This window comes from Trifolium pratense, linkage group LG6, assembly GCF_020283565.1.
Source record: "Trifolium pratense cultivar HEN17-A07 linkage group LG6, ARS_RC_1.1, whole genome shotgun sequence".
NCBI lineage: Eukaryota > Viridiplantae > Streptophyta > Magnoliopsida > Fabales > Fabaceae > Trifolium > Trifolium pratense.
The window spans coordinates 20,232,667-20,257,205 of NC_060064.1; the positions used below are offsets into that span (position 1 = coordinate 20,232,667).

The 24,539-nt window shown below is 32.5% G+C and overlaps 3 protein-coding genes across 17 annotated transcripts; all 3 read left to right on the top strand.

Moving 5' to 3' along the window:
* Positions 1–2,355: 2,355 nt before the first annotated feature.
* On the top strand, positions 2,356–8,253 carry LOC123892511. Of its 4 annotated transcripts, none has more exons than XM_045942316.1 (4): positions 2,356–2,656; positions 2,924–2,987; positions 3,082–4,147; positions 6,925–8,253. In XM_045942316.1, exons 3-4 carry the CDS (start codon positions 4,039–4,041, stop codon positions 7,989–7,991), a joined length of 1,176 nt encoding a protein of 391 aa, XP_045798272.1. In that variant the 5' UTR covers positions 2,356–2,656; positions 2,924–2,987; positions 3,082–4,038; the 3' UTR covers positions 7,992–8,253. The 4 variants fall into 4 exon arrangements, with proteins under 4 accessions (XP_045798272.1, XP_045798273.1, XP_045798275.1 ...); XM_045942317.1 differs by having other exon boundaries at positions 6,928–8,253; XM_045942319.1 differs by having other exon boundaries at positions 4,037–4,147; positions 6,928–8,253.
* A 664-nt stretch (positions 8,254–8,917) lies between these two features.
* On the top strand, positions 8,918–9,498 carry LOC123891883 (defensin-like protein 183). The gene is made up of 2 exons (XM_045941754.1): positions 8,918–8,978; positions 9,170–9,498. Exons 1-2 carry the CDS (start codon positions 8,918–8,920, stop codon positions 9,496–9,498), a joined length of 390 nt encoding a protein of 129 aa, XP_045797710.1.
* A 4,949-nt stretch (positions 9,499–14,447) lies between these two features.
* LOC123889411 lies at positions 14,448–22,847 on the top strand. 12 transcript variants are annotated; one of them, XM_045938747.1, is made up of 8 exons: positions 14,450–15,499; positions 15,884–16,041; positions 16,364–16,424; positions 16,567–16,639; positions 16,743–16,801; positions 17,840–17,950; positions 18,338–18,436; positions 21,559–22,847. In XM_045938747.1, exons 6-8 carry the CDS (start codon positions 17,842–17,844, stop codon positions 22,623–22,625), a joined length of 1,275 nt encoding a protein of 424 aa, XP_045794703.1. In that variant the 5' UTR covers positions 14,450–15,499; positions 15,884–16,041; positions 16,364–16,424; positions 16,567–16,639; positions 16,743–16,801; positions 17,840–17,841; the 3' UTR covers positions 22,626–22,847. The 12 variants fall into 12 exon arrangements, with proteins under 12 accessions (XP_045794707.1, XP_045794703.1, XP_045794704.1 ...); XM_045938748.1 differs by having other exon boundaries at positions 15,884–15,953; XM_045938750.1 differs by having other exon boundaries at positions 15,884–16,424; positions 17,785–17,950.
* Positions 22,848–24,539: the final 1,692 nt, after the last annotated feature.

Below are 24,539 nucleotides of genomic sequence, written 5' to 3' on the forward strand. Positions count from 1 at the left end.
CTTGCTGCATATGGTAGATCAATTAACACACCATGTGCATCTACCACTTGCATTTCTTTACTGTGATCTGCAAATAGAACAATGGTTGACATTGAATGTTTGATGTTAAATTAGTTTTATTACCAAGTGCATCACATTTTTTAAATATTTATATTACTTTAAAAACATCAACTCTTGATCCTATTATTATAGTAAACAATGCCACAAATAAATTCAGAATAGAGTAATTGAAGGGATAAAATTTTGCCAACAAAAAAAGCAGAGGGAGGAACATATATCGGCGCTTTCTTGAGAATGTATCAACAGTATCATTTACTTCTCTGGCAAAATGGAGAGTATCAATTGAGTGATAAAAAATACATATTCAAAAGAATTGAAATTTATAAACAAATCAGCTAGTTAAACAAACTATGGATTTTCTGAATAATTCTTGGGCTAACATGACTCAAACTGTACAGATGGTCGATTCAGTTGGAAATAAGTTCAAGCAAAAACAAGATGAGGTTAGTAAAAGGTTCAAGGTAGGTGCTTCAAACCATTAGTCATATGTTTTTATCTTTTATTTTCAGCTTTTCGTGTTTTTTGAGGGTTTTGGTTATGTCCCCCTCTTTTTGTACTTTCTTAATTCTATTTATATATGTCGAGGGTGTTGCAGTTTTCTCTTCACCCCTTCTTCTTTTGCTTAAAAAAAAATCTAGTTAAGTTTGTATTAACACTTCAATTTAAAAAATAAAAATAAAATTAAGAACGAATATGCTGTAAAATCTTTTTTTTTTTGTACGTGTAAATCCTTATTTTAATTTTAACTAATTTTCTTTTTCCTTTTTTCTTAAACTCCACACTCCACACTCCACACTCCACATTTTAAACTGTTTTATTTTTTTGTTAGTATATTTTTCCTAACGTGGGAAATAAACGGAAACAAAACACCACCGAAAAGAGCAATACCAAGGACGGAACACTAACATCATCATTCATTGTGATTTTGTCTCCACCACCATGTCCCAAGATTCAACCAGTTCTTGATTCAACTCAAAGATGAGATTTTCCTTCTCCTTTTACAAAGCTAAACTTCAACTTCTCTAGAATTTCGTTTATGCATTAATGTGTTTGTGATAAGTCCTCAATGAATCAAAACTCAGTTATCACTAACAGCAACAACCCTTTTTGTTATAATAACCTATGATTCTTAAAGTTATAATCTTTTTTACATTGGATTAAGTTCTATGTTGCTTGGTTGGTTGCACGAAAATTTTATAGTAACAAAGTTTATTGCTTAGAAAGAATGGTTAGATAATTTTTTATGGTTTCATTAAGTTTACTCTCTGTGCATAAATTTCTAAGTTGATCCTCCACTTTTGTAAGTTGGTTGTTCAAGTGAGAAAATTTCCAAATTGTAGCTTCAGATTAGCAATTAGGGGATAGAGAAAACCTAATTTTTAGGGTTTTGTTGCTATAAGCTGCATTATAGCCTTGTTAGATTTTTTGCTTTCTTGTTAAATTTGTGGTTAATTCATTGATAAGAACATTAGACGTATCAAGTGCTTATGTTGAGTGTCAATTTTGTCCTTTTTAACCCACTTGGGGTTGGTCGAGTGGTGTTGGCTTGGGCCCTTAGAGTATGCTCCTCTCAAGGTCTCAGGTTCGATTCTCACTGGTGCCAATTTCGGTGGGCTAAGTCCATACAGAGCAAAAAAAAACCCTGGCTTTAAATGGGGCCCTCGCAAGTGGGCGGTGAGATTGGTCCCCTTGGATTAGTCGGTCCTAAGGCCGGATACCAAGTTTTCAAAAAAAAATTTTGTCCTTTTTACATTTGTTTATTCACCCTCATCTCCATGTCATTTCATTCCTGTAATTAAAGATCAGAAATCTGCTTGTTAAAAAAAAAACAGATCAGAAATCTAAAGTTCTTTGTGTGTTTGGGTTTCAATTTTTTTTTTTGTTTCATTCATAAATTTAAAGGATAGAATTGCCAAGCTAGAAGCATGCATCGCTAGTTCTGGCATTGTTAATTTTGATACGAGGGGGTTGAGGAATGTGTGTTTTGGGTTAGATTCAAGAAATAATTAAGACCAATATTCACTTATGATGGTTGCAAATTTTTTGGAAAATCACTTGTGATTGTGAAAATCAACTTTTAGTAAGCATAAGGTTACATGTTGTCAAATGAAAACGGCTTAAATGAAATTTTGGTCCCTGTGATATACACCTTTTCTAGTTTAGTCCATAACAAGATTGTCTTGAAACATTGAAAATTTGCTTTTGGTCCTTTTTTGTTTGTTTTAGCTCTTGTAAGATTTATCTATGTTTATGTACCAAAAAAGAAAATATTTATCTATGTTTGTAACTCTCTATATTGTCCTTATTCCAAGGACATAAATCAATATAGTTCACATTTTACAATGATTAAAAGCTGATATGATATGGACAATATAGTGACTAAATCCAAAACAACAAGGACCAAAAACAGCTTTTCTTATGTTTAAAGGATTAAAACTAGTAAGAAATTGTTATAAGGGCTAAATTCAAAATTGGTGTATATTGTACAGACTAAAAATCATTTAAAGCAAAGTTGCTTCTTGCTGTGTTGCTGACTAAAGGAAAGTTGCTTCAACAAGGTTCACACCAGCATGTTAGTCTGGCCTTTCTTGTTTAGGTAAGGCTTTTTTTTAACTCTATTTATTACTGTTTACAAAAAAGCACAAAATCGTGCTGGATACTCTTCATTGGCCAATTGAATGCTTCTGGCCTGCATACTACAATCTTTCACCATTGTTTTGGAACTATCATTCCAACTTTTAAGATTTATGCCAGGAACAAGCAATGAATACACAACAATGTATGTTCAAACACATGTATGTTAATCTTTATGTTTTGTGTTTTTGTGTTACCAAATAACTGTGTTGCATCCTTTCCTTTTCAGAAATTGCCATGTCCTCTTGCTGCCTAAAGAAAAGATGCTTCATGAAGGTGCACACCTCTAGCATGTAAGTCAAACCTCTCTGGTTTGGGTACCTTTAATTCCATTTGTTAATGTGTAGAAAAACACAAAATCATACTTACATATAATTGCTTTACTAGGGATGCATAAGAGGAGAAAATAGTCCAACAAGAAGATTGGATGATTACAAAGTAGTTGCTGTACTGGTGTTAGATATGTGCCATTATGGACACTTCTTATTCATCAATTGAATCGTGCTATTCTACATACTACAATCTTTCAATTTTTTTTTTGAGCTATCATTCTAACTTTTAATATTTATGCTTAGGAATGAAAACGAGAGCATATCAATTTATATTCAAATGCAGGTGGAAGTATTAGGATCTATATGAGCCACACTTGTGTGTTAATCTTTTACGATTTTTTCTTCCATTTTACTATTATACTTAACTCTGTAGCATCCTTTCCTGTTCAGAATTTTCCATGTCCTCTTGAAGGTTTTGTATTGTATCCATGTTGTGTCTCATTTCTGAGTATCCTGCATAGTTAGCCTATTAAAATATAATTAGTGTTACGGATTCTTTGCAGAAAGCACCTTAATGTAATTTTACATTTAAATATTATATTTTTCGGGTAAAAATATTATTGAATTTGTTAATTTGTCAATGTAGAAATAGATTATCATTTTATTCCTTTATTTTTAAATAAATGGCAGTTCCTTTCCTTATTGAGTTGTACGTTGTTTTAGCGTTATTTCCTTGACTACCTTGACTGCATCCAGAAAAAATAAAATTAACGAGATGTCCGTTTTGTGCGACTTTGCCTTAATCAACTTAGTTGTTTTAAAATTTTAAAATTTAATATTCAGAGTTCAAAGCATAGTAACAAATGTTGAGTGAGATTTGGTACAATAACATTAACTTTTATGTTTCAAATTAAAATAATGTATCACTTTTTCCAATTTTGAATCTTCTTTATTTGGGGATGAGGTGACCAATGGGGAACGAGCTTTGACGTGTTTTCCTTTAATTTTACGCGAGTTCCGTTTTTGTCCTCTGTATAAAAGGGTTTTAAGCTCAATAGTATACCACACAGAGATGCAAGTAGACAAGATGGCCTCGAAGAAATTAGGAATGGAGCACGGGAACAATGAAGATGATTCTAACCAATCTAATAGTTCCGATGCATTGCCTCTACCATCATCGGGTATGTTTTCATATTCTTATAAACTCCATCTTTTAATTTTGTTAATTTTTGAATGTATGATCATTGTTGTCATATCATTGTCCGTATTTATTGTTTTATGAGATTGTTTTTCTCTATTTGGTTAAAATTTTAAAGAAATATGTATTGCGTCTCGGTCATGTGACTTCTGCCGATGTGGAATCTGAGGCAGTTTTGGCTGCTGAACCATGGCCGATAGGTTACCAGATAGAAGCCTTATTGTTCCCCCAATGTTCTCGTTTGTTGAAATTTCAGTTAAATTTCTTAAGTTTCGTTGAAATATTTACATGTTTCTTGGGTAGAAGGTAATTTACTTGTGTTGGAAAGCCGAACTAATTATTGGGCTGGGTGTGAGGTGGGGCATTGAATCTCAAATCGCCTAAAGAGATAGCCTAAGTAATGCTTATATAGATTTCACCTTTCAAAGTCAATTTTGTGGGGTTGAGTTATATTTCAAGTCCAATATCTCAGATGGTATAAAGGTTTATCCTAGATCTGTTGTTGGGTTGCCCAAACCTTCCATTCTCCAAGTGCAGAGCTCTGTGCGTGAGGGGGAGTGTTGAAAAATCGCTTTAATTGCGCCCTGCTCCTAGTCCCCTTAATTTGCAAACTCCGACAACTTCACTATGCTAGGTGTGTGACGAGGTGTTTTTAGCACCACATTGCCAAGAAATAAGGCCCAAGTATGCTTATATGTCTTTGCCGTTTCTCACCTTACAAATCGGTTTTGTGGGGTTGAGTTAGGCTTTAATCCCAAATTAAGTGAACTTGCAAATGTGAAATATTGCATATTTTCACGGTACATGTTCTGCCTGCCATTTGTATATTCTCTTAAATAAGAACCAATTGAACGATAAATTGAGCTTGAATTAATTAGATATTTAATAAGAGTTTAAGTAAGCCCCTATTTAGATTCTCCAAAGATTCACGTGTCGTGATTTAATTAGTCCTCAAAATTTTTTTGACATCAATCTAATCCTCTAATTATAAAATTAAAGTGTCATTTGATTGTTTCTTTTTATCAGATTGAGAGAGTGTGTGTAATGGAATCCTAATGTGAAGACTCCTTTAATGATGTTTTGCATGATTAACAAATTAAGTTCTGACATTTTGCACTATTGTGAACTAAATCGATTACAAAAACATTTCAAACATCAACCTGGCTGCAATTATATCTTTGAAGGACAAAATTTGGGGTTTATTCTTAAAATATATCAAGCTTTCAGATTCTCCCATTTTATGTCAGTTGGAAACTAGTGTCCAAATATATTAATGTTTTGCCAGTCATGTAATGTCGATATGCTGTCATCATGAAAGTGATTTTCTTTATCTTAGTTTACGTGTTTGATGCGCTACCCTATTATCATATAGATGTTTGAGGTAGAGCCAATATTTGTAAATTTGGGGTGACAGATATTCAGTTGACTGATTTTTATTTTTTGTAGAAAATATAATAAACAAAAATGAACTAGATATTGAGTTAGGACTCAAAGATGTTAGGTTACTGTTGGTCTACTGGCTGCAAATTTCTTGTTTACTATGAGATGTATATGTTCATTCTTCCTCAACTTTTAAGGTTAAATAATAGGGATTGATGTCTGTTCTAAACCTGTTTCCATCATTTTTAACTTTTGCTGGTTGTTAGATGATATGAAAATGTCTTACATAATTTCGTAGAATTAATTTCCGTATTTCTCAGTTGAAGAAGGGTTAATGCTTATTCTTTTGTATCTTGATTGAAATCATGTCAAAAAACACGTAATTCAAGTTTATTTCTCTCCTATTATTCCTTATGTAAAACACCATGACTTCAACTGGGTATGTAAGTGGTACCGTCCTCCATGACTTGTCTCGTCATTGTTCTGTTTTCAAGTTCTGGAACTATACTATATAATGTCATTATCCTTGCCCTTCCCTCCTTTACTTGGATGCCTTTTCCCGTCTGACTAATGGCTATCCAAAGGAAATCAGTGTAGTCTCATGACTATCTCAGATGTAACCTTGTTCTGCAGCTATTCCAAAGAAATCAGCCTGAACCTGTTGCAGATATTTTCATAGAGCATCTTAAAGTATCTGTTGGGATTAGTTGCGCGTGTGTGTGTGTGTGTGTGTGTTCTATCATAATTTGTGTTCCTATTTGATTAGAATTAAAAGTCTAGTAGCATTAATGTAAATAAGGGTTGATGCATAGGCTTCTGTATAGGCAAATCATATCAAACCATAATCATATTTGAAGTTATTTCTTCCACTTCAGTTTTTCCGTATCTAAAACCCTATAACTTCAACACTAGAGGTAACTCTCAACACAAAGTTAGGACTCTCTTTTAGTCTAACTAAGGCTATTAGCAGCATGTGTTATGACTTTACCATTCTATTTTGTCAAATAGAAAAACTATATTTATCTTCACAATCTGTTTGTAGTTGTAATAGTTATATTTTGAAGGATTAATTTACTTCTATATGAGAACTATATCAGAATTAATGTCGATTATGTTCTGTGCATAATGTGGTTTACTTTGTAACTACTAATTATATGTTAGAAAGTTTGATTAAAAATCATCACAAATACTTGCTACTCAATGAGAAGCTTCAGAAATGCCTGAATTGTGTTTCAATGTGGTTTTATCTTTCTTGCATTATTGTACTATCTGCAAATATTTCTTTATCTCACGTTCTTCCATGATATTATTAAATAAATGAATAAAAGCATATGTACTCCTCCTATTGACCTTGGAAATCACCTAACATTGCCATTGTAGCAGGGAAAAAAATGAAAGAGGATATGGATATCAGTCCACTTGATTTGGATATGCTTGATATCATATCCAAGAAACTGTTAAGTTTCGACGATCTCTTCAATTTTTCGGCGGTTTGCAAGGAGTGGAGGGCAGTGCATAAAGTTTATTGGAGAAAATTCCTAGAATCCCAATCACCATTGGTCGTACAGACTACTTCTTATGCTAAGAAACTTTACTCGTTTTATAGCATACCCGAAAAACAAGCGTACAACTCTAAGATGAGCTATTTTTGGGGATTATATTATTGTGGTTCTTCTAGTGGTTATCTGGTCATGGCAGGCGGCAATTATAAACTTCAGCTAATGAATCCTTTTACAAGAAAAGAGAAGATCGTTGATATCTCATCAGTTCGAGAGGATTTTTTTTATGATACCTGTCGTGTTTTACTTGCTTTTGCCAAAGATTCTAATGAGTTTGTCGTAGTGGCTTTGTGCGGAATTTCGTTTGCTTTGAATGTTTACCAGTCAAGATTTTCTAGTTGGGTTCCTTATGCCAAAAGGGGAAAGCCATGGAAGGTTGTGGACTTTGTAGTTTTGGATAATATTATTTATGCTCTCACCGACAAGGTTGAGATAGGTGTACTTAGCCTAAACTCCACAAGTTTGAAATTGCTGGAACTGAAAAATACCCCCGATGCAACTCCTCGTTTGTTTAAGTTACTTCATTGTGATGGGAAGCTTCTTGTGGTCCGCTTTGTACCGAAGAGAGTATTGGATGTCTACAGGATAGACTTCGCTACTATGAGTTATGTCAAGTTGGAAAGTTTGGGTGAACTTGCATTATTTTATTCTCCTTTCAAATGCTATGCACTGGCGAACCCTGGTGAGTGGGGATATGAAAGCAACCGTTTGTATTATATTAATTCAAAATCTGCAGAATGTGAAGTGTATTCAGGGAGTGATAATGTACTGATGGAAAGCATTGTGCTTGCTGGTAGTCGTCATGTTCTTCATAAATCAAAACCTTATTGGCTGGATTGGTGTTTTCGAAATCTACATGATGAAGTTGATTATTCTCTGGTTGAGTAGTCTGCTGACGTGGCACCATGCAGCTTGTAACTCTATGTTAGTTTGGATCTTGTTCCTTCTGTTTTATTTCCTTAGTTTGGATTTTGTTGTTCCTTCTGTTCCCTTTATATTTCCTTGTACTTCTAGACATGGTTTCTGTTATTTCATTATCTTTGCTTAAATTATGTGACTTTTCATGAACCTGGTAATGTTTTGGTTTGTTCCCTGAATGTTTGGCTTAAAATGGTTGTATGGTTTTTTTTTTTTATAAATTTTATTTGAATGTCTTGATTTGTTATTATGTCATTTGAAATATCAGTGTTTAAGTCATTTGAGAAGAGATGTGATATGTATTTAAACATGAATTCTCATAGCGATTTTTAGCAAAATCAAACAGACCCATTGTCCGATTTGCGTCGTCACCGCAAAATCAGTTTATTTTAATACATCACAATTCCAACTTTATTTGTCTGATTTTTAAATTTTTTAAGTGAAACGTTTTTCTACGATGATTTACTTTCACTTTACACCCCTCAAAAGAATTTATTAAAATGAATGTATTTATAGTTAATAATCGTGGTTTAAATTTGTTTTGGTGGAAAAAATATCATGGTTTAAACTAGTATTAATTTTTTTAGTAAACTTGTAATAATTTAACTTTGATTAATAACTTAATAGAAGTTGATAACTTTTAAAAGCAAAACGAATAAATTTTAGAAATACCGTTTGAATTCTGTAAGATAATTTAGAAAAATATTATCATTGTCATTAATGTAGAAATATAAAGTCAAAGATTTTACCAAAAAATAAAAAGATAGTGAATAATTTTTATAAATTTTCTCAAAAAATAAATATTGTATCCTAATGTCTCTCCTATTAACTATAAATACACAACTTTAACATTGGAATAACAAAGCAAAATAAACTTGAAAAAAATTATTGTTTTAATGGTGAATCAAATGTCAAAATCTTTCTGTTTCTTTGCCATCTTGGTTTTATTTGTTGCAGGTAATAATCTTCTCCACCATTGTCTTATTACATATCGCTGTTAAAATATGTTCTACTTGTCCTCTTTGATTGAAGACATGCCAAGTATTTAATTTTAAAAATTACTATTGGTGTCGACATATTAGTATACGTAGGTGCCGATGCTTCATAGGTGTTAATTCTCACTAATTTTTACTTTTTTTTTCCCGAAGTCCAATTAATACAGGTAGAAGGTGAATGCACAAAAGTTGTGGGTGATTGTGGTGCAGCAAATTGTGCCTCACATTGTAATTCCTATGCAAGAGGTGCTCGTGTTTTAGGATCATCATGCTCATTCAACAACTTATGTACTTGTACTTTTGATCGACCACCACCAGGATCAGAACAACCTGCCTGTGATGTTGGGATGGGACTCTGCACTCGTGACTGTCAAGATGATTGTTGCAACAACAAGTGTGTTAGTAGATTTACCAAAACTGGTCATGGGAGTTGTGTTGATGCCTTTAACATGATTCTTTGTCTTTGTTCCTATAATCGTTGAGTTTATTCTTAATTTTAAATATATGCAATAAATATGTTATAGGCGATGGATGAATAGTATTGTTCATGCTCTAACATGGTATCACTATCTTTTATATGTTTCGCATTATTTTTTTATTACATTCATCTTTGTGTTACGTACCCGAATAGTATTCTTTGTCTTTGTGATTTTTATTCACCTTTTTAATATATGATTTCATTTAATTAATTTTCGTTAAAACATGTTTCTCCGTACACAATATTTAAATTAAATTCTAAGCATTGTGCATACGACACATAATACAATATCATGAACAACAACACTTGATACATAAATTCATAAATATGTTATATCCAGATGTGAAGCGGTGAGTGTAACACCCTAAACCCATAAATATCGGGGATCAACGACAACAACGGCAAACAACGATAATTAGTTATTAGACTTAATTATACTTTTGGTCCTTTATTTTTATTGGGTCATGCTGGGGCACTAGTTAAGAAACTAAAAAGGGAAAGAAAAGAAAAAAATTGCATTGAAAAAATAAATTTAAACTTTTAAGATGTTGAATTCACAGGTTTCAAGATAATATTACTATCTTTAGTTACCTTAATCAGTGCCCGGGGGCACCGATTAGCATTTTCCATTTTTATTTTAGGTTTCAAGTTGGTCACTTATCTTTTAAACGTTTCAAGTTGGTCTCTTATCTTTTCTTTCGTTCAATAAATTAGTCCATCCTGTAAAATTTTTACTAACACCGTTAGATGTGGACACGTGGCGACGTGGACAAACACATGGGATTACTTACCCGGTCATGTGCCACATCAATTTCTTTTAATTTTAAAATAAAAATAAAACAAAAGCTAAAAATATAAAAGAGGGGGCGCGTGGAGAAGGCATGGGGTGCACTGTCAGCTCTTCTTCTTCCTCCTGCGCGCAAAAAAAAAAAGTTTGGCCAGAGGTGATTTCGACGCGGTGGCGACGCCATCGAATTCACTTTCGAACCTCAAAATTTACAAATGAATATGCCATTTTACTCGAAATTTCGCACTGATCATGAATCCGAACTTAGATTTTTTAGTGTAAGCTTAGATTTTAAATTTCGAAGAAAAAGTTTCAAGAACATAAAAAATGGCAAAACACGATTCAGCCACAACCAAGCAAAATTAATCAGTGGAAAAGCTTTAAAACATCATTTAGATCATGAATTAAGTGAAACCTACCTGATTTGAGCTATGAAACGTTCTAACCGATTCAAGCTTTTTCTTAACCACTATGAACTTCGAACTAGGCGTTTCTTGATGGATTTCCTTGCTTTTTTTCAATGGATTTCAGCTTCTGAAAATGTAAGTAATCAAATAAATTTATATAATTTTAAATAAAAATCATGAGAAAATAATCAAGTTTAATTTTTTATATGAATCATGATCAAATAAATAACTCAATGATATATACATGATAGATAAGCTAAATAAATATGTGATATATCTCATACGTAAATAATAAAACTACCATTGTAAATTAATTATATTTAATTTATTATAAAATTTAAACTAATATCCTATTTTGTAATTTTTTAAAAATTATTTTACTTCAAAATATTGTAATTTTAGTAGAATTTTGATTTTTTAGATTATGTAAATTACAAAATTACCCTTGTGAGAAAATCACATATATATATATTTAAAAATTAATTATTTTATTATTAATTTACTATCAAATTATTTTATTATTTATATTTTGTTAATTTTCATTTTTTATTTTAAAATATATTTTATAGAATAAATCAGTAAATTTTTTCTTATCCTATCCTGCTGGTAACCCAGCTCAAATTCAGGATAAAAATTTTAACTACAGAGACAGAATAAGATAAGCTCCAAGATTAATTTATCATATCCTCACCAAACACTTGATTAAGACAGGATATGATACAGTTATCCTATTCTGTTTCTTATCCTGTGCACCAAACGGACCCTTAAAAAATAAGGAATCAACATGAAACCTAAAATAAAGATAAGAGACCAAAAATATAATTAATCCTAATTATTAAGATACTCTCTCCATCCCATTTTATATTTTGAAAAGATGGCTATTTACTTGGAAAATAACTCATCTTGTCCAATCATTGTTAAACGAGAGGATATAACTTCTAACATATAATAATAACTAATTGTGTCAAAAAAAAAATAACCATTTTTTTTTATGATGTAACTCAATTTTTCTAATACATAAAAGTATAGAAGCCACTAGGTTTGGTCTAATGATGAGAGATTTGGGTAGTATGCTAGAGGTATCATCAGCTTCATTGTAACAAAAAAATGTATAGATTAAATTTTGTAAAAAAAAAAAAAGACGCAAAAATAATATTTTTTTTCGAAGAACACTTATAAAAAGAGATTTACATTATTATCCCACTAGTACTTGTTAGTTGTTATTGCTTCAAAAATGATACCTTTTTTTTAAGCAAAATGAACTCATTGCATTTTATTCATTATGATAGAAGAGATACAACTGAGTGGATAATAATGATGAACACTAGAGCTAGACTGAAATAAAGACGCTCTAGCAAGATTGTGAGCGACTCTATTGGTTTGCCTCATAACATAAGTTATGTTGTAATTAACATTAGAATTGAGAAGGGAACTACAAATTGAGAGCAAAGTGCCAACCTCGTTCGCATACAAATAATCATTAGACAAAACATTCACAACCTGTTGACAGTCACTTTCGATGATAACTCTCTCAAAGCCATTAGACAAAGCGAGCGTGAGAGCATGCTTCATTGCGATAGCCTCACATTCAGTGGCAGTAACTACAAAAGGAAAGATCATAATATGTGCTTGAACAAAGGAACCCAAACTATCATGAAAGCATACACTGATATCGAATTTCCCTTCTGTCATGGAAATAGCTCCATCAACATTACACTTCAACCAATTTGTAAATCCTTACCGGTATTGTGTGGTGGAAACTCCGATACTACTACTAACCCCATGTTACCATCTAAAATCCTTGCCGTTAGAATTTTAAATTACAAATCCATGGCTAGTGTTAAATTACAAATCATTTGTGCATCTTAAATGCCACCCTCTATTCCAAGGAATTTGACAAAAAAGTGTTTGGTTAACCATTTAAAATGGTTTATGTCAAAAAAAAAAAAACCATTTAAAATGGTTGGGAATATATTATATGTATTTTTTAAATAATTAAAAAAAAACATCTGTCGTGGGTATGGTGGGGGAAAATTTGCAAGACCACTATGTTAATTCATTATAACCACCTAGAATATCACATTCCAGCCTTCTTTGCTGGGGAATAAAATTCCCATTAAGGCTCTGTTTGGTAACACAAATAAGCTAGCTTATAGCTTATTATATGAGCTTATAAGCTTGTTTCAAAAAATTAGAGGTGTTTGGTAACAAGCTTTTTGTACTAGCTTATAGCTTTTTTTCAGATGCTATTTCAAGTAGCATTTGAGCTTATAGCTTATAGTTTTTTACACTTTATTCCATTTTTACCCTTTAATTTAATAACTACCCACTCTAAAAAATAAACTACCCACTATCAATTATGTAATTTTATATTTAATAACCACTTTAAAAGCTAATTTTACCAAACACTTTAATTTCAATAAGCTAGCTTTTCAGCTATCAGCTATAAGCTAGCTTTTCAGCTATCAGCTAGCTTATCAGCTATCAGCTAGCTTATAGCTTATTTTTACCAAACAGACCCTAACATGAGTATCTAAGCTTCCTAGGAGTAATTTATTGATGGTGTTGGGAATTGCCTTGAAAACGTGGAAAAAACACTAATCTGCTGTTTTTTCGCCCCGGGCGAAAAAACCTGTGCCCCGGGCGAAATTTGAAGCAGGAAAAAGGGAGCTCTCTGTTTTCTTTTCGCCCCAGGCGAAAACACTGGTGCCTCAGGCAAAAATTTTCGCCCCAGGCGAAAAAAGTGGTGCCTCGGGCGAAAATTGTTGCAGGGTATTTAAAGGGTCACGTTTTCTGTTTTTTAACAAGTTTTGAGGGTTTCTTTCACCAAAACGGCGGCTAGGGTTAAGAGGGTTACTCTTGGTTCATCTCTAGGTTTTGGGTGTTGATTCTTTCATCTTGTAATCACTTATCATTGAAATCTCTTGGTCACGGGAAGAGATTTGGGAAAAGGGTAGAATTAGGGTTGAAGTCTAATTCTTGCAAATCTTTTGTAGTGAATCTCGTTGTAATCAAGCTTTTCATTGATAGTGGAACGGAGAGTGACTCTCTCCCCCAGAGTAGGTCGGTTTTGACTGAACTGGGTAAACAATTGCTTCATGTTCTTTACAGTTTTATTGCTTATCTTTTGTTCGTGATTATTATTGCTATTTCCACGTTTTGATTGCTTATTCGATTTGCTCCACACATCAAGATTATTGGTGTGATTATTAAAGAATTCACAACAGATGGAAATGATTTTTGGGCGCTTGATTTTTGAATCCCTTTTACCAAACATACTCCCTCCGTCCCAAAATGAGTGAATCATTTTGACTATATATATTATTCACATATTTTTCTTTGACCACATTTTTCTACTAATAAATAAAAACAAATATTAACATATAAGATGTTGTTGGATTCATCTCAATGAGTATTTTCAAAATATTATATTCCCATTAATCTACTTTGTAACCCTGAAACAAACACCCCCTGTAATATCAACCGTTCACTCATCTCTCTCTCTCTTCTAAACTTATTTTTTTCTTCCTTATAAACTAATGACCCTTGGATGAGAAAAAGAAGAGAGGTCAAAATGACATGAAATGATCCACAAATCCGTGTAAAATGTAGTTGAATGTTGATCTCTCATAAGTAATGTTTCTTCCTAAATACGAGTAAAATATCGAAATCAAAATTAAATAATTAAGAGACCCGACTATCTTCACATTAGAGGTAGCTAATTGAAAGCTTGACGCAATCAATTTAGTTGTTTTTTTTTAAAAAAAAATTTCTTTAAGGAAACTCAATTTAGTTTTTGAAAATCTTAAAATAAACAACAGAAACCACCGAAAAGAAAGGCAAGTTCTGCATTCTACAGAAGGAAAAACACTAACATCATCGTCAATCGAACTTTGATTGTGTTTTGTATTCATCATCACCACCATGCCCCAAAATTCTACTGCTTCTCAAGTCAACTCCAAGATGAGTTTTTCCTTCTCCTTATACAAAGACATGCTTCAACTTCTCTACTATTTCGTTTATACTTTAATGTGTTTGTGGAAAGTCCTCAATGAATTAAATCTCAGTTAATACTAACAGTAACGACCCTTTTTGTTATAATATCTCATGATTCTTTATGTGTATTATTTTCTAAGTTGATTCTCCACTATTTGTGAATTGGTTGTTCATGGGATAAAATTTCCATATCCTAGCTTTAGATTAACAATTGGGACACAAACAATGAATTAGTCCAAGTGGTAAGTGTCTTGGGCCCTTAAGCAAGTGGTCAGGGGTTCATTCTTGGCTCTTGCATATGGAAATAATTTGGTTGGGAGAGGAGAACCTACCTTGTGTGTCCCAGAGGTTCCACGACGGAGATTATTCATTGCTAACTGCAGTGGTATATCATGGTAATCAAAAAATAAAAAGATTAAAAATTGGGGTTAGAGAAAACAAGTGCTATATATTTTGTTTTCCTGTTAAATATGTGATTATATATTTTGTTTTCCTGTTAAATTTGTGACTAATTCACCCTAATGGTGCCATTTCATTGATACAAAGGTTAGAACTTAGAAATCTCTATCTCGAATCGTTATGAGCCCGTGTTTCTATTAGAAAATCTCTTTATTTATGCCCTTGAAGTTTATTGCTTGGAACATAATCCTATTTGCGTTGACTAATCATAATTATGATTTACAAGTAGTCAGGGGTTCATTCTTGGCTCTTACGTATGGAAAGAATTCGGTTGGGAGAGGAGAACCTACCTTGTGTGTCCCAGAGGTTCACCGACGGAGATTATTCATCGCTGCTAACTGCAGTGGTATATCATGGTAATAAAAAAATAAAAAGATTAACAATTGGGGTTAGAGAAAACAAGTGCTATATATTTTGTTTTCCTGTTAAATATGTGATTATATATTATGTTTTCCTGTTAAATTTGTGACTAATTCACCCTCATGGTGCCATTTCATTGATACAAAGGTTAGGACTTAGAAATCTATATCTCGAATCGTTATGAGCCGGTGTGTCTTTTAGAAAGTCTCTTTATTTATGCCCTTGAAATTTATTGCTTGAAACATAATCCTCTTTGTGTTGGCTAATCATAATTATGATTTATAAGTGAACTTCAAATGATATACTGTAATAGATTTCAATTCAGCAATACATTTTCACAATTGTTTAATACTACTTTGAAGTGTTTTTTCTACTTTCAGAATTTAAACAATATAAATGCCAAGCTAGAAACATGCAGCCACAAGGGAGTGGAGGAACTTGTGCTTTTGGGTTAGATTCCAGAAATAATTAAGACCAATATTTACTTATGCAATTTTTTTGGAAAATCAACTTTTCATGGGCATAAGGTTACATGTAGGTAATGAAAATAGCTTAAATAAGTTTTGGTTCCTATAACATACAGCTTTTATAGTTTAGTCCATAACAAAATTTACTTGAAACATAGGAAATTTGCTTTTGGTCCTCTTTTGTTTGTTTAAGTTCTTTGTAATATTCATCTATGTTTGAAAGTCTCTATATAGTCCTTATTCCAAAACAACGAGGATAAAAAACAGCATTTCCTATATTTAAAGGATTAAAACTAGTAAAAAATTGTTATAAGGACTAAATTCAAAATTGGTGTATATTGTACGGACTAAAAATAATTTAAATCAAGCTAAAATCTTAAATGAGCCAAACAGTGCCTGAATGCTGCATCAACATGGTTCACGCTAGCATGTTAGTCAGGCCTTCCTTGTTTAGGTAAGGCTCTCCTTTAACTCTATTTATTACTGTTTACAAAAAACACAAAATCATGCTGGATACTCCTTCATTCACCAATTGAATGCTAAATTTTTCACTGTTGTTTTGGAACTATCATTCTAAATTTTAAGATTGTTGCCAGGAACGAGCAATGATACACAACAATGTATGTTCAAACGCAGGTGGAAGTGTTAGGGTCTGTGCGTGCCACACATGTATGTTAATCTTTATGTTTTTGTGTTTTGTTGTTACTATTATACCTAATTGTGTTATATCCTTTGCTTTTCTGAAATTGCCATGTCCTCTTTATGACTAAAGCGAAGATGCTTCACAAAGGTGCACACCTCTAGCGTGTAAGTCAAACCTCTCTGGTTTAGGTAAGTCTCTTCTTTAATTCTATATGTTACTGTTTTAAAAGACATAAAATCATACTTACAAATAATTGCTTTACTGGTGATGCATAAGAGGGGAATGTATCCAGGTTTTGTGTCATATCCGAGCTTCCTCCATAGTTAGCCTATTAAAATATAATTAGTTGTCAGTGTTACGGATTCTTCACAGAAAGCACCTTAATGTAATTTGACATGTAAATATTATATTTTCCCGGTAAAATGTTATTGGATTTGTTAATTTGTTAATGCATGTCAACAAATAATACGAAATAGTAAAATAAATTATTATTTTATTCCTTTATTTTTAAATGGCAGTTCCTTTCTTTATTGATGTTAATAAGTCCCACATCGGTTGCGTGATGACCTGAATATATGTTTATAAAGTAGAGGCAATCCTTACCTTACAAGCTGGTTTTGTAAGGATGAGTTAGTCCCAACTTCCAATTCTAAGATGGTATCAGAGCCTCCTCCACAATCTGTTGGGCCGCACCCTATCAGATTTCTGATCGGGCCATTCACCATTTATTTCCTCGCCCCGAGCCCAAAAGTGCTGGGCGCGAGGGGGTGTGTTAAGAAGTCCTACATCAGTTGTGAGATGGCCTAAATATATGTTTATAAAGTAGAGACAATCCTCACTTTACAAGCCGGTTTTGTAAGAATGAGTTAGGCCCAACTCCCAATTCTAAGAATTGATATTGTAGGTTTTTAGCGTTTTTTTCCTTGACTGTATTAAAAAAAATTTAATAAGATGTCCCTTTTCTGCGGCTTTGCTTTAATCAACATAGTTGTTTTCAAATTTAGTATTCAGAGATCAACACATAGTGACAAATGTTGTGTTAGATTTGGTACAATAACATTAACTTTTAATAAATGTATCTCTTTTTCCAATTTCAAAATCTTCTTTATTTGGGGATGAGGTGACCAATGGGTAACGAGCATTGACATGTTTTCCTTTCATTTTACGCGAGCTCCGTGTATGTCCTCATTATAAAAGGGTTTTAAGCTCAATAGTATACCACACAGAGATGCAAGTAGACAAGATGGCCTTGAAGAAATTAGGAACGGAGCAAGGGAACAATGAAGATGATTCTAACCGATCTAATAGTTCCAATCAAACACGTCGATCATCATCAAGTATGGTTTCATATTCTTATATACTTCATCTTTTAATTTTGTTAATTTTTGGATGTATGATCGTTCTTATCATATTGTTGTCTGTCAATATTTTTTAAATTGAAGCACAGAATTCTTAACATATAATATTCCTATGTTTATTGTTTTATGAGGATGTTTTTATGCTATTTGAATAATATTTTAAAGAAATATGTATTGTGTCTCAGTCGTGCCATGTGACTTCTGTCACTGTGGAGTCTGAGGCAGTTTTTGCTACTGAACCATGATGACTGAAAGGTTACCAAATAGAAGCCTTATTGTTCCCCCAATGTTTTCCTTTGTTGAAATTTCAGTTAATTTTTTGAAGTTTCATTCAAATATTTACATGTTTCTTGGTTATGCATGTAGACAAGATGGCCTCGAAGAAATTAGGAATGGAGCAAGGGAACAATGAAGATGATTCTAACCGATCTAATAGTTCCAAGCGAACGCGTCGATCATCATCAAGTATGGTTTCATATTCTTATATATACTTCATCTTTTAATTTTGTTAATTTTTGGATGTATGATCGTTCTTGTCATATCGTTGTCGTTCAATATTTTTTAAATTGAAGCACAGAATTCTTAACATATAATTTTCCTATGTTTATTGTTTTATGAAACTGTTTTTATGCTATTTGAATAAAATTTTAAAGAAATATGTATTGCGTCTCAGTCGTGTCATGTGACTTCTGCCAATGTATTGTGGAGTCTGAGGCAGTTTTTGCTGCTGAACCATGACGACTGATAGGTTACCAGATAGACGCCTTATTGTTCCCCAAATGTTCTCCTTTGTTGAAATTTCACTTAAATTTTTGAAGTTTCATTCAACTATTTACATGTTTCTTGGGCATGAGGTAATTTACTTGTGTTGGAAAGCCACATTAATTCAGCAACTTTGGGTTGCCACCATTACAGTCTACAACATCTTCATTGTGTTGGGCAGTGTGAGGTGGGGCATTGAATCTCAAATCGCCTAAAGATATAGCCTAAGTATTGCTTATATGGATTTCACCTTTCAAGTCAATTTTGTGCGGTTGAGTTATATTCTAAGTCCAACCAATATCTAAGATGGTATAAAGGCTTGTCGTAGATCTGTTGTTGGGTTGGCCGAAACTTCCATCCTCTAGGTGCATAGCCCTGTACATGAGGGGGAGTGTTGGATTATTGGATAATCCCTTAATTACGCCCCGCCCCAAGTCGCCTTAATTGCAAACTACTTTGGGTTGCCTTGATTGCAACCTCCAATGCCTTCATTATGCTAGGCGTGTTTAGTCCCATATAGCCTTGAAACAAGGCCCAAGTAATGTTTATATGTCTTGGCCAGTTCCCACCTTACAAACTGGTTTTGTGGAGTTGAGTTAGCCCTGAATCTCACATTCCATGAACTTGCAAACACATTCCATGAACTTGAAAATGTGAAATATTGCATATTTTTACAGTACATGTTCTGTCTGCCATTTGTTTATTCTCTTAAATAAGAAACAATTGAATGATAAATTTAGCTTGAATTAATTAGATATTTAATTAGAGTTTAAGTAAGCCCCTATTTTGATTCTCCAATGACTCTCATGTCATCATTTTATTAGTACTCAAAAGAATTTTGACATCAATTTAATCCTCTATTTATACAATTAAAGTGTCATTTAATTGTTTCTTTTTGTCTGATTGAGAGAGTAAGTTTAATGGAATCCTGATGTAAAGATTCATTTGAAGTGTTTTGCACTATTGAGAACTAAATTGATGACAAAAATATTTCAAGCATCAACCTGACTGCAAATTATATCTTTGAAGGGCAAAAATAGGGGTTTATTCTTAAAATATATCAAGCTTTCAGATTCATCCATTTTATGTCAGTGGGAAACTTTTGTCCAAATATATTGGCCTTGAAAGATTCTCACTGTTTTGCTTGTCCTGTAATGTCATGCTGTCATCGTCAAAGTGATTTTCTTTTTCTTAGTTTACGTGTTTGATGCGCTACCATATTATCATAAAGTTGTTTGAGGTAGAGCCAGTATTTGCAAATTTGGGGTGACAGATATTAAGTTGCCTGAATTTTTTTGTAGAAAATTAAATAAATCAAAATGAAGGTGTTAAGTTAGGACTCAAAGGTGTTAGGTTATTATGGTGTCCTGGCTGCAAATATCTTGTTTACTATGAGATCTAGATGTTAATTCTTCCTCAACGTTTAAGGGTAAATAATAGGGATTGATGTCTGTCCTAAACTGTATAAGTAATAGCTTCCATCATCTTTAAGTTTTGCTGGTTGTTGATGATATGGAATTTCCGTATTTTTTAGTTGATTTCAGGATCTGTTTCCTATTTGACTAGAATTAGGGGTCCTAGTTTAGTTAAAGAAGGGTTAATGCTTATTCTTTTGTTTCTTGATTGAAATAATGTCAAAACACACATAATTCAAGTTTATTTCTTTCCTTTTATTCCTTATGTAAAACACTGACTTCAACTTGGTAGCATCCTCCATGACTTGTCCCATCATTTTTCTGCATCTTTGGTTTGCAAACTCCATAGCCATGTCTTTCACTCTTTCTTCCGACGTATTTATAACTGTTTTCCAACCACTACCATTTTCATTATCCACCACCACCATAACATTTCCTGGAGATCCATCTCCTGTCAAAAAGCTCAAGGACAAGTCACATACACTTTTCTTCAGTTTGATTATGCCACAGTGTGAACTATATAAGGGTGCATGACAGCACGTCAGAAACCATCTCAGGTTATTTCTTTCCTCGCTTAAGTTGCCTTTCCCTCTTTTACTTGGATGCATTTCTAGTTGACTAATGGCTATCCAAAAGAAATCATTCTAGCCTCATGGCTATCTCTGATGTAAGCTGGTTCTGCAGCTATACCAGAGAAATCAGACTGAATCTGCTGCAGATATTTTCGTACAGAATCTTAAATTATCTCTCAGGATTAAATTTCATATATTTTTGTTCTACCATGATTTGTCTTCCTATTTGATTAGAATTAAAAGCCTGAACCTGTTTGATGCATAGCCTTCTGTATTAGCAAAGCATATCAAATCATAATCATATTCAAAGTTATTTCTTCCACCTCAGTTTTTCCTTATCTAAAACCTTATAACTTCAACACAGGTAGCTGTCAACACAAAGTTAGGACTCTCTTTTAGTCTAACTAGGGCTATTAATTAGTAGCAGGTGTTATTACGTTACCATTATATTTGGTCGGAATAGGTAAACTATATTTATCTTCGCAATCTGCAAGTTCTTTGTAGTTGTAACAGTGATATTTTGAAGGATTGTTTTACTCCTATATGAGAACTATATTATAATTCATGTCAAATATGTTATGTGCATAATGTAGCTTTACTTTATAGTTACCAATTATATGTTAGAAACTTTGATTACTCAATGAGAAGCTTCAGAAATGCCCGAATTGTGTTTCAATGTGGTTAAGTGGTTGTCTTCTGTTTAGGAAAATATCTTTCTTGGATTATTGTACTGTCTGCAAATATTTCTTTATGTACTCCTCCTATTAGATAAATGAATAAAAGCATATGTACTCCTCCTATTGACATTGGAAATCACCTAATATTGTCATTGTAACAGAGAAAAAAATGAAAGAAGCTATGGTTATCAATCCATTTCCTCCGGAAATACTTGAAGTAATTTCCCAGAAGTTACTAAGTTTTGACGATATATTTAGCTTCTCGGATGTTTGCACGGAGTGGAGGGCAGTTCAGAAAACTTATTGGAGAAAATTTCTAGAATCCCATTCACCTCTGATTGTGCATACTACTACGTATGCAAAAAAGTTTTGCTCTTTTTATAGTATACCTGAAAATCGAGCTTACAGCTCTAAGTTGAGTAATATTTGGGGTCTATCTTATTCTGGTTCGTCCAGTGGATATCTGACCATGGCGGGTGCCAACAAGACACTTCACCTTATAAATCCATTTAAAAGAAACAAGAAGATCATTGATACCTCAATGATTGTTAAGGATTGGACTTATTTTGCTGGCCGTGTCTTAATTGCTTTTGCCAAAGGGTCCGATGAATTTCTCGTATTAGCATCATGTAAACGTTTGTTCGGTCTGTATGTCTATCAGTCCCAAAATTGTAGTTGGCAAACTTATTCCAAAATGGGACATCCATGGAAGATTGTGGACTTTGCTGTATTTAAAAATATTATTTATGTTCTCACCGACAAGGCTGAAGTAGGGGTACTTAGCCTGAACTCTGGGAGCTTGAAATTTCTAAACCTGAAGAATACTCCCGATGTACCTTCCTCCCGGTTGTATCATTTACTTAGTTGTGATGGTGAGCTTCTAGTGGTTCGCTTTGAACCGAATCAAGTATTGGATATCTACAAGATTGATCGGGAAACAATGAGTTATGTGAAGTTAGATACTTTGGGTGACATCGCATTATTTCATTCGTCATACAAATGCTATGCGCTGGCGAACCCGGGTAAGTGGGGATATGAAAGCAACCGTGTGTATCATATTAATTGGGAATGGGGACAATATGAAGTGTATTCAGGGAGTAATAATGAACTGATCGAAAGCTTTTTGCTTGCTGGTAACCATCAAATTCCTTCTAAATCAAGACCTTATTGGATGGATTGGTGTTTTCGCAATCAACCAGATGAAGTTGATTATTCTCTGGTTGAGTAGCATGCGAGCCTGGCACCACGCAGCATCTTACTCTGTTAATTTGGATCTTGTTGCTTGTATTCGCTTTTTATTTCCTTGTATTTTAACTTGCTAGACTAGAAAACTTTGTCATAGTTTCTAGTTTCATTATCTGTTGTCAGATTATGCTACTTTTGATGAATTACTGTTGAACCTTGTAATGTTTTGGTTTATCTTATGTATTCTCTGAAGGTTTTTGGCTTATAATGGTGGTATGATTTCTTTTATAAATTTCATTTGAATGTCTTTATTTGTTATCATGTTATTTACTTGAAATATTTGTGTTTAAGTCATTTGTGAAAAGATGTCGCATGTGCTTAAACATTTAGTCTCATAGCGATCGTTAGCAAAACGAAACACACCCGTAGTCTGATGTTTGCCGTCACCTCAAATATGGCGAGGTATTATGTTTATCTAAGCAAACTCGAGGTAAGATCAAATAGTATGATGCAGCCCTACTTCATCATAATTTTTATTTTTTTTTGGAAAAGCAAATTTTATTAGAATGAATTATGCACAAGATGTGTAAAATTCACCACTCCAATCTTAGTTACAATACAAGGCAGCCACCAATACACTTCAACATAATTTTTTTGATTCAATTTATTGAAATACTTATTTTAATTTTATATTTTCTGATTTCTAAAGTGATTATTTAACGTTTTTCTGCAACGGTTTACTTTTATTTTTTTATTTATTTTTTGTTACAAGGTTTACTTTCATTTTTACACCCCTGAAAACAATTAAGTGGATGAAGAATGTATTTATAGTTAATAGTCATGGTTCAAAACTTGTTTTAGTAAAAAAAATGGTTTAAAGTTGTTATAATTTTTTTATTAGTAAACTTCTAATCATTTAAATTTGATTTGAAATAAAGTTATATTCCGTATTTCGTTATGGTTGTATGTGGACTTGTTCACAGAGCATACTTTTATAAATGATTTTAAACAAATTCTACCGGACAAGTTTTCTTAGGTTTTATTTTATTCCATTATGTGTTTTGTATTTTGTTTTTGTATTTTAATATACAAACATTAGACATTTCGATCAATCTTTTAGTTTTTCATTTCAGTTTGTAAAATATTTTCTTGTAGTATTATAATTTGATGATTAGACATCTCACTTGGTAATATCGAGATGCAGTTTAACAAGATGCTTCAAAGTCTAACTATCAAGTGAATGTTACATTTCACCCAAACTTTTTCTTTTTGGAAAATGTTATTGATTGCCTCCAAAATCATAGTTAAGGATCTTAAATTGTAAAAATGGCACTTTACCATAGTAGAAGTAGCTTACACTCAATTGAAAGTAAAATAATAATTCTACTATGAAAAGTATAAAATAAATGTTATTTATACTTTTTCTTTTATAAAACATCCAATAGTAAAAATGGCTTAGTTTAGTAAAGTTGTCATGTTTTTTGACATCATTGTATTTTGTTTTCAAATATATGTGTAAAAATCATAAATAACACTCATTATGAAAAGGAGGGAGTACATTTTATTATACTTTTAATATTTCAATTCTTTTTTAAACCTAATGGATAAATTATTTGTATGAAGATATATTTATCATGAAGAGTAATACTATTGAAAATTGATTTTTATGTTTGAATTTAATTTTGGTTTTTGAAAATTTCATATCTCAAAACTGAATTTGGTTTTGATATTTAAATTTTTTAAAACTTAAACAAGGCACCAAACGGTAGAGTACATAAAGCTGAGATGGACATAAAGTTGAGATGGTTTCAACAGAACCTCCTAAACTTGAAAATAAAAAATAAAAAATAAAAAATAAAAAATTTCCTATATTTTGAACCCCTTTGAGTTGTTTTTGCACCATGTCCAACAAAAGACAAATCTGTTCTAACATTTATTTTCAGATTTCTTTATCTCT

Coding starts and splice junctions, on each gene's coding strand:
- LOC123892511 (XM_045942316.1), top strand. CDS start 4,039: ATGCAAGTAGACAAGATGGCCTCGAAGAAATTAGGAATGGAGCACGGG. Junction 4,148..6,924: donor ATTGCCTCTACCATCATCGG/GTATGTTTTCAT, acceptor TTGCCATTGTAG/CAGGGAAAAAAATGAAAGAG.
- LOC123891883 (XM_045941754.1), top strand. CDS start 8,918: ATGGTGAATCAAATGTCAAAATCTTTCTGTTTCTTTGCCATCTTGGTT. Junction 8,979..9,169: donor CTTGGTTTTATTTGTTGCAG/GTAATAATCTTC, acceptor TTTTTCCCGAAG/TCCAATTAATACAGGTAGAA.
- LOC123889411 (XM_045938746.1), top strand. CDS start 17,842: ATGCAAGTAGACAAGATGGCCTTGAAGAAATTAGGAACGGAGCAAGGG. Junction 17,951..18,337: donor AACACGTCGATCATCATCAA/GTATGGTTTCAT, acceptor TTATGCATGTAG/ACAAGATGGCCTCGAAGAAA. Junction 18,437..21,558: donor AACGCGTCGATCATCATCAA/GTATGGTTTCAT, acceptor TCATTGTAACAG/AGAAAAAAATGAAAGAAGCT.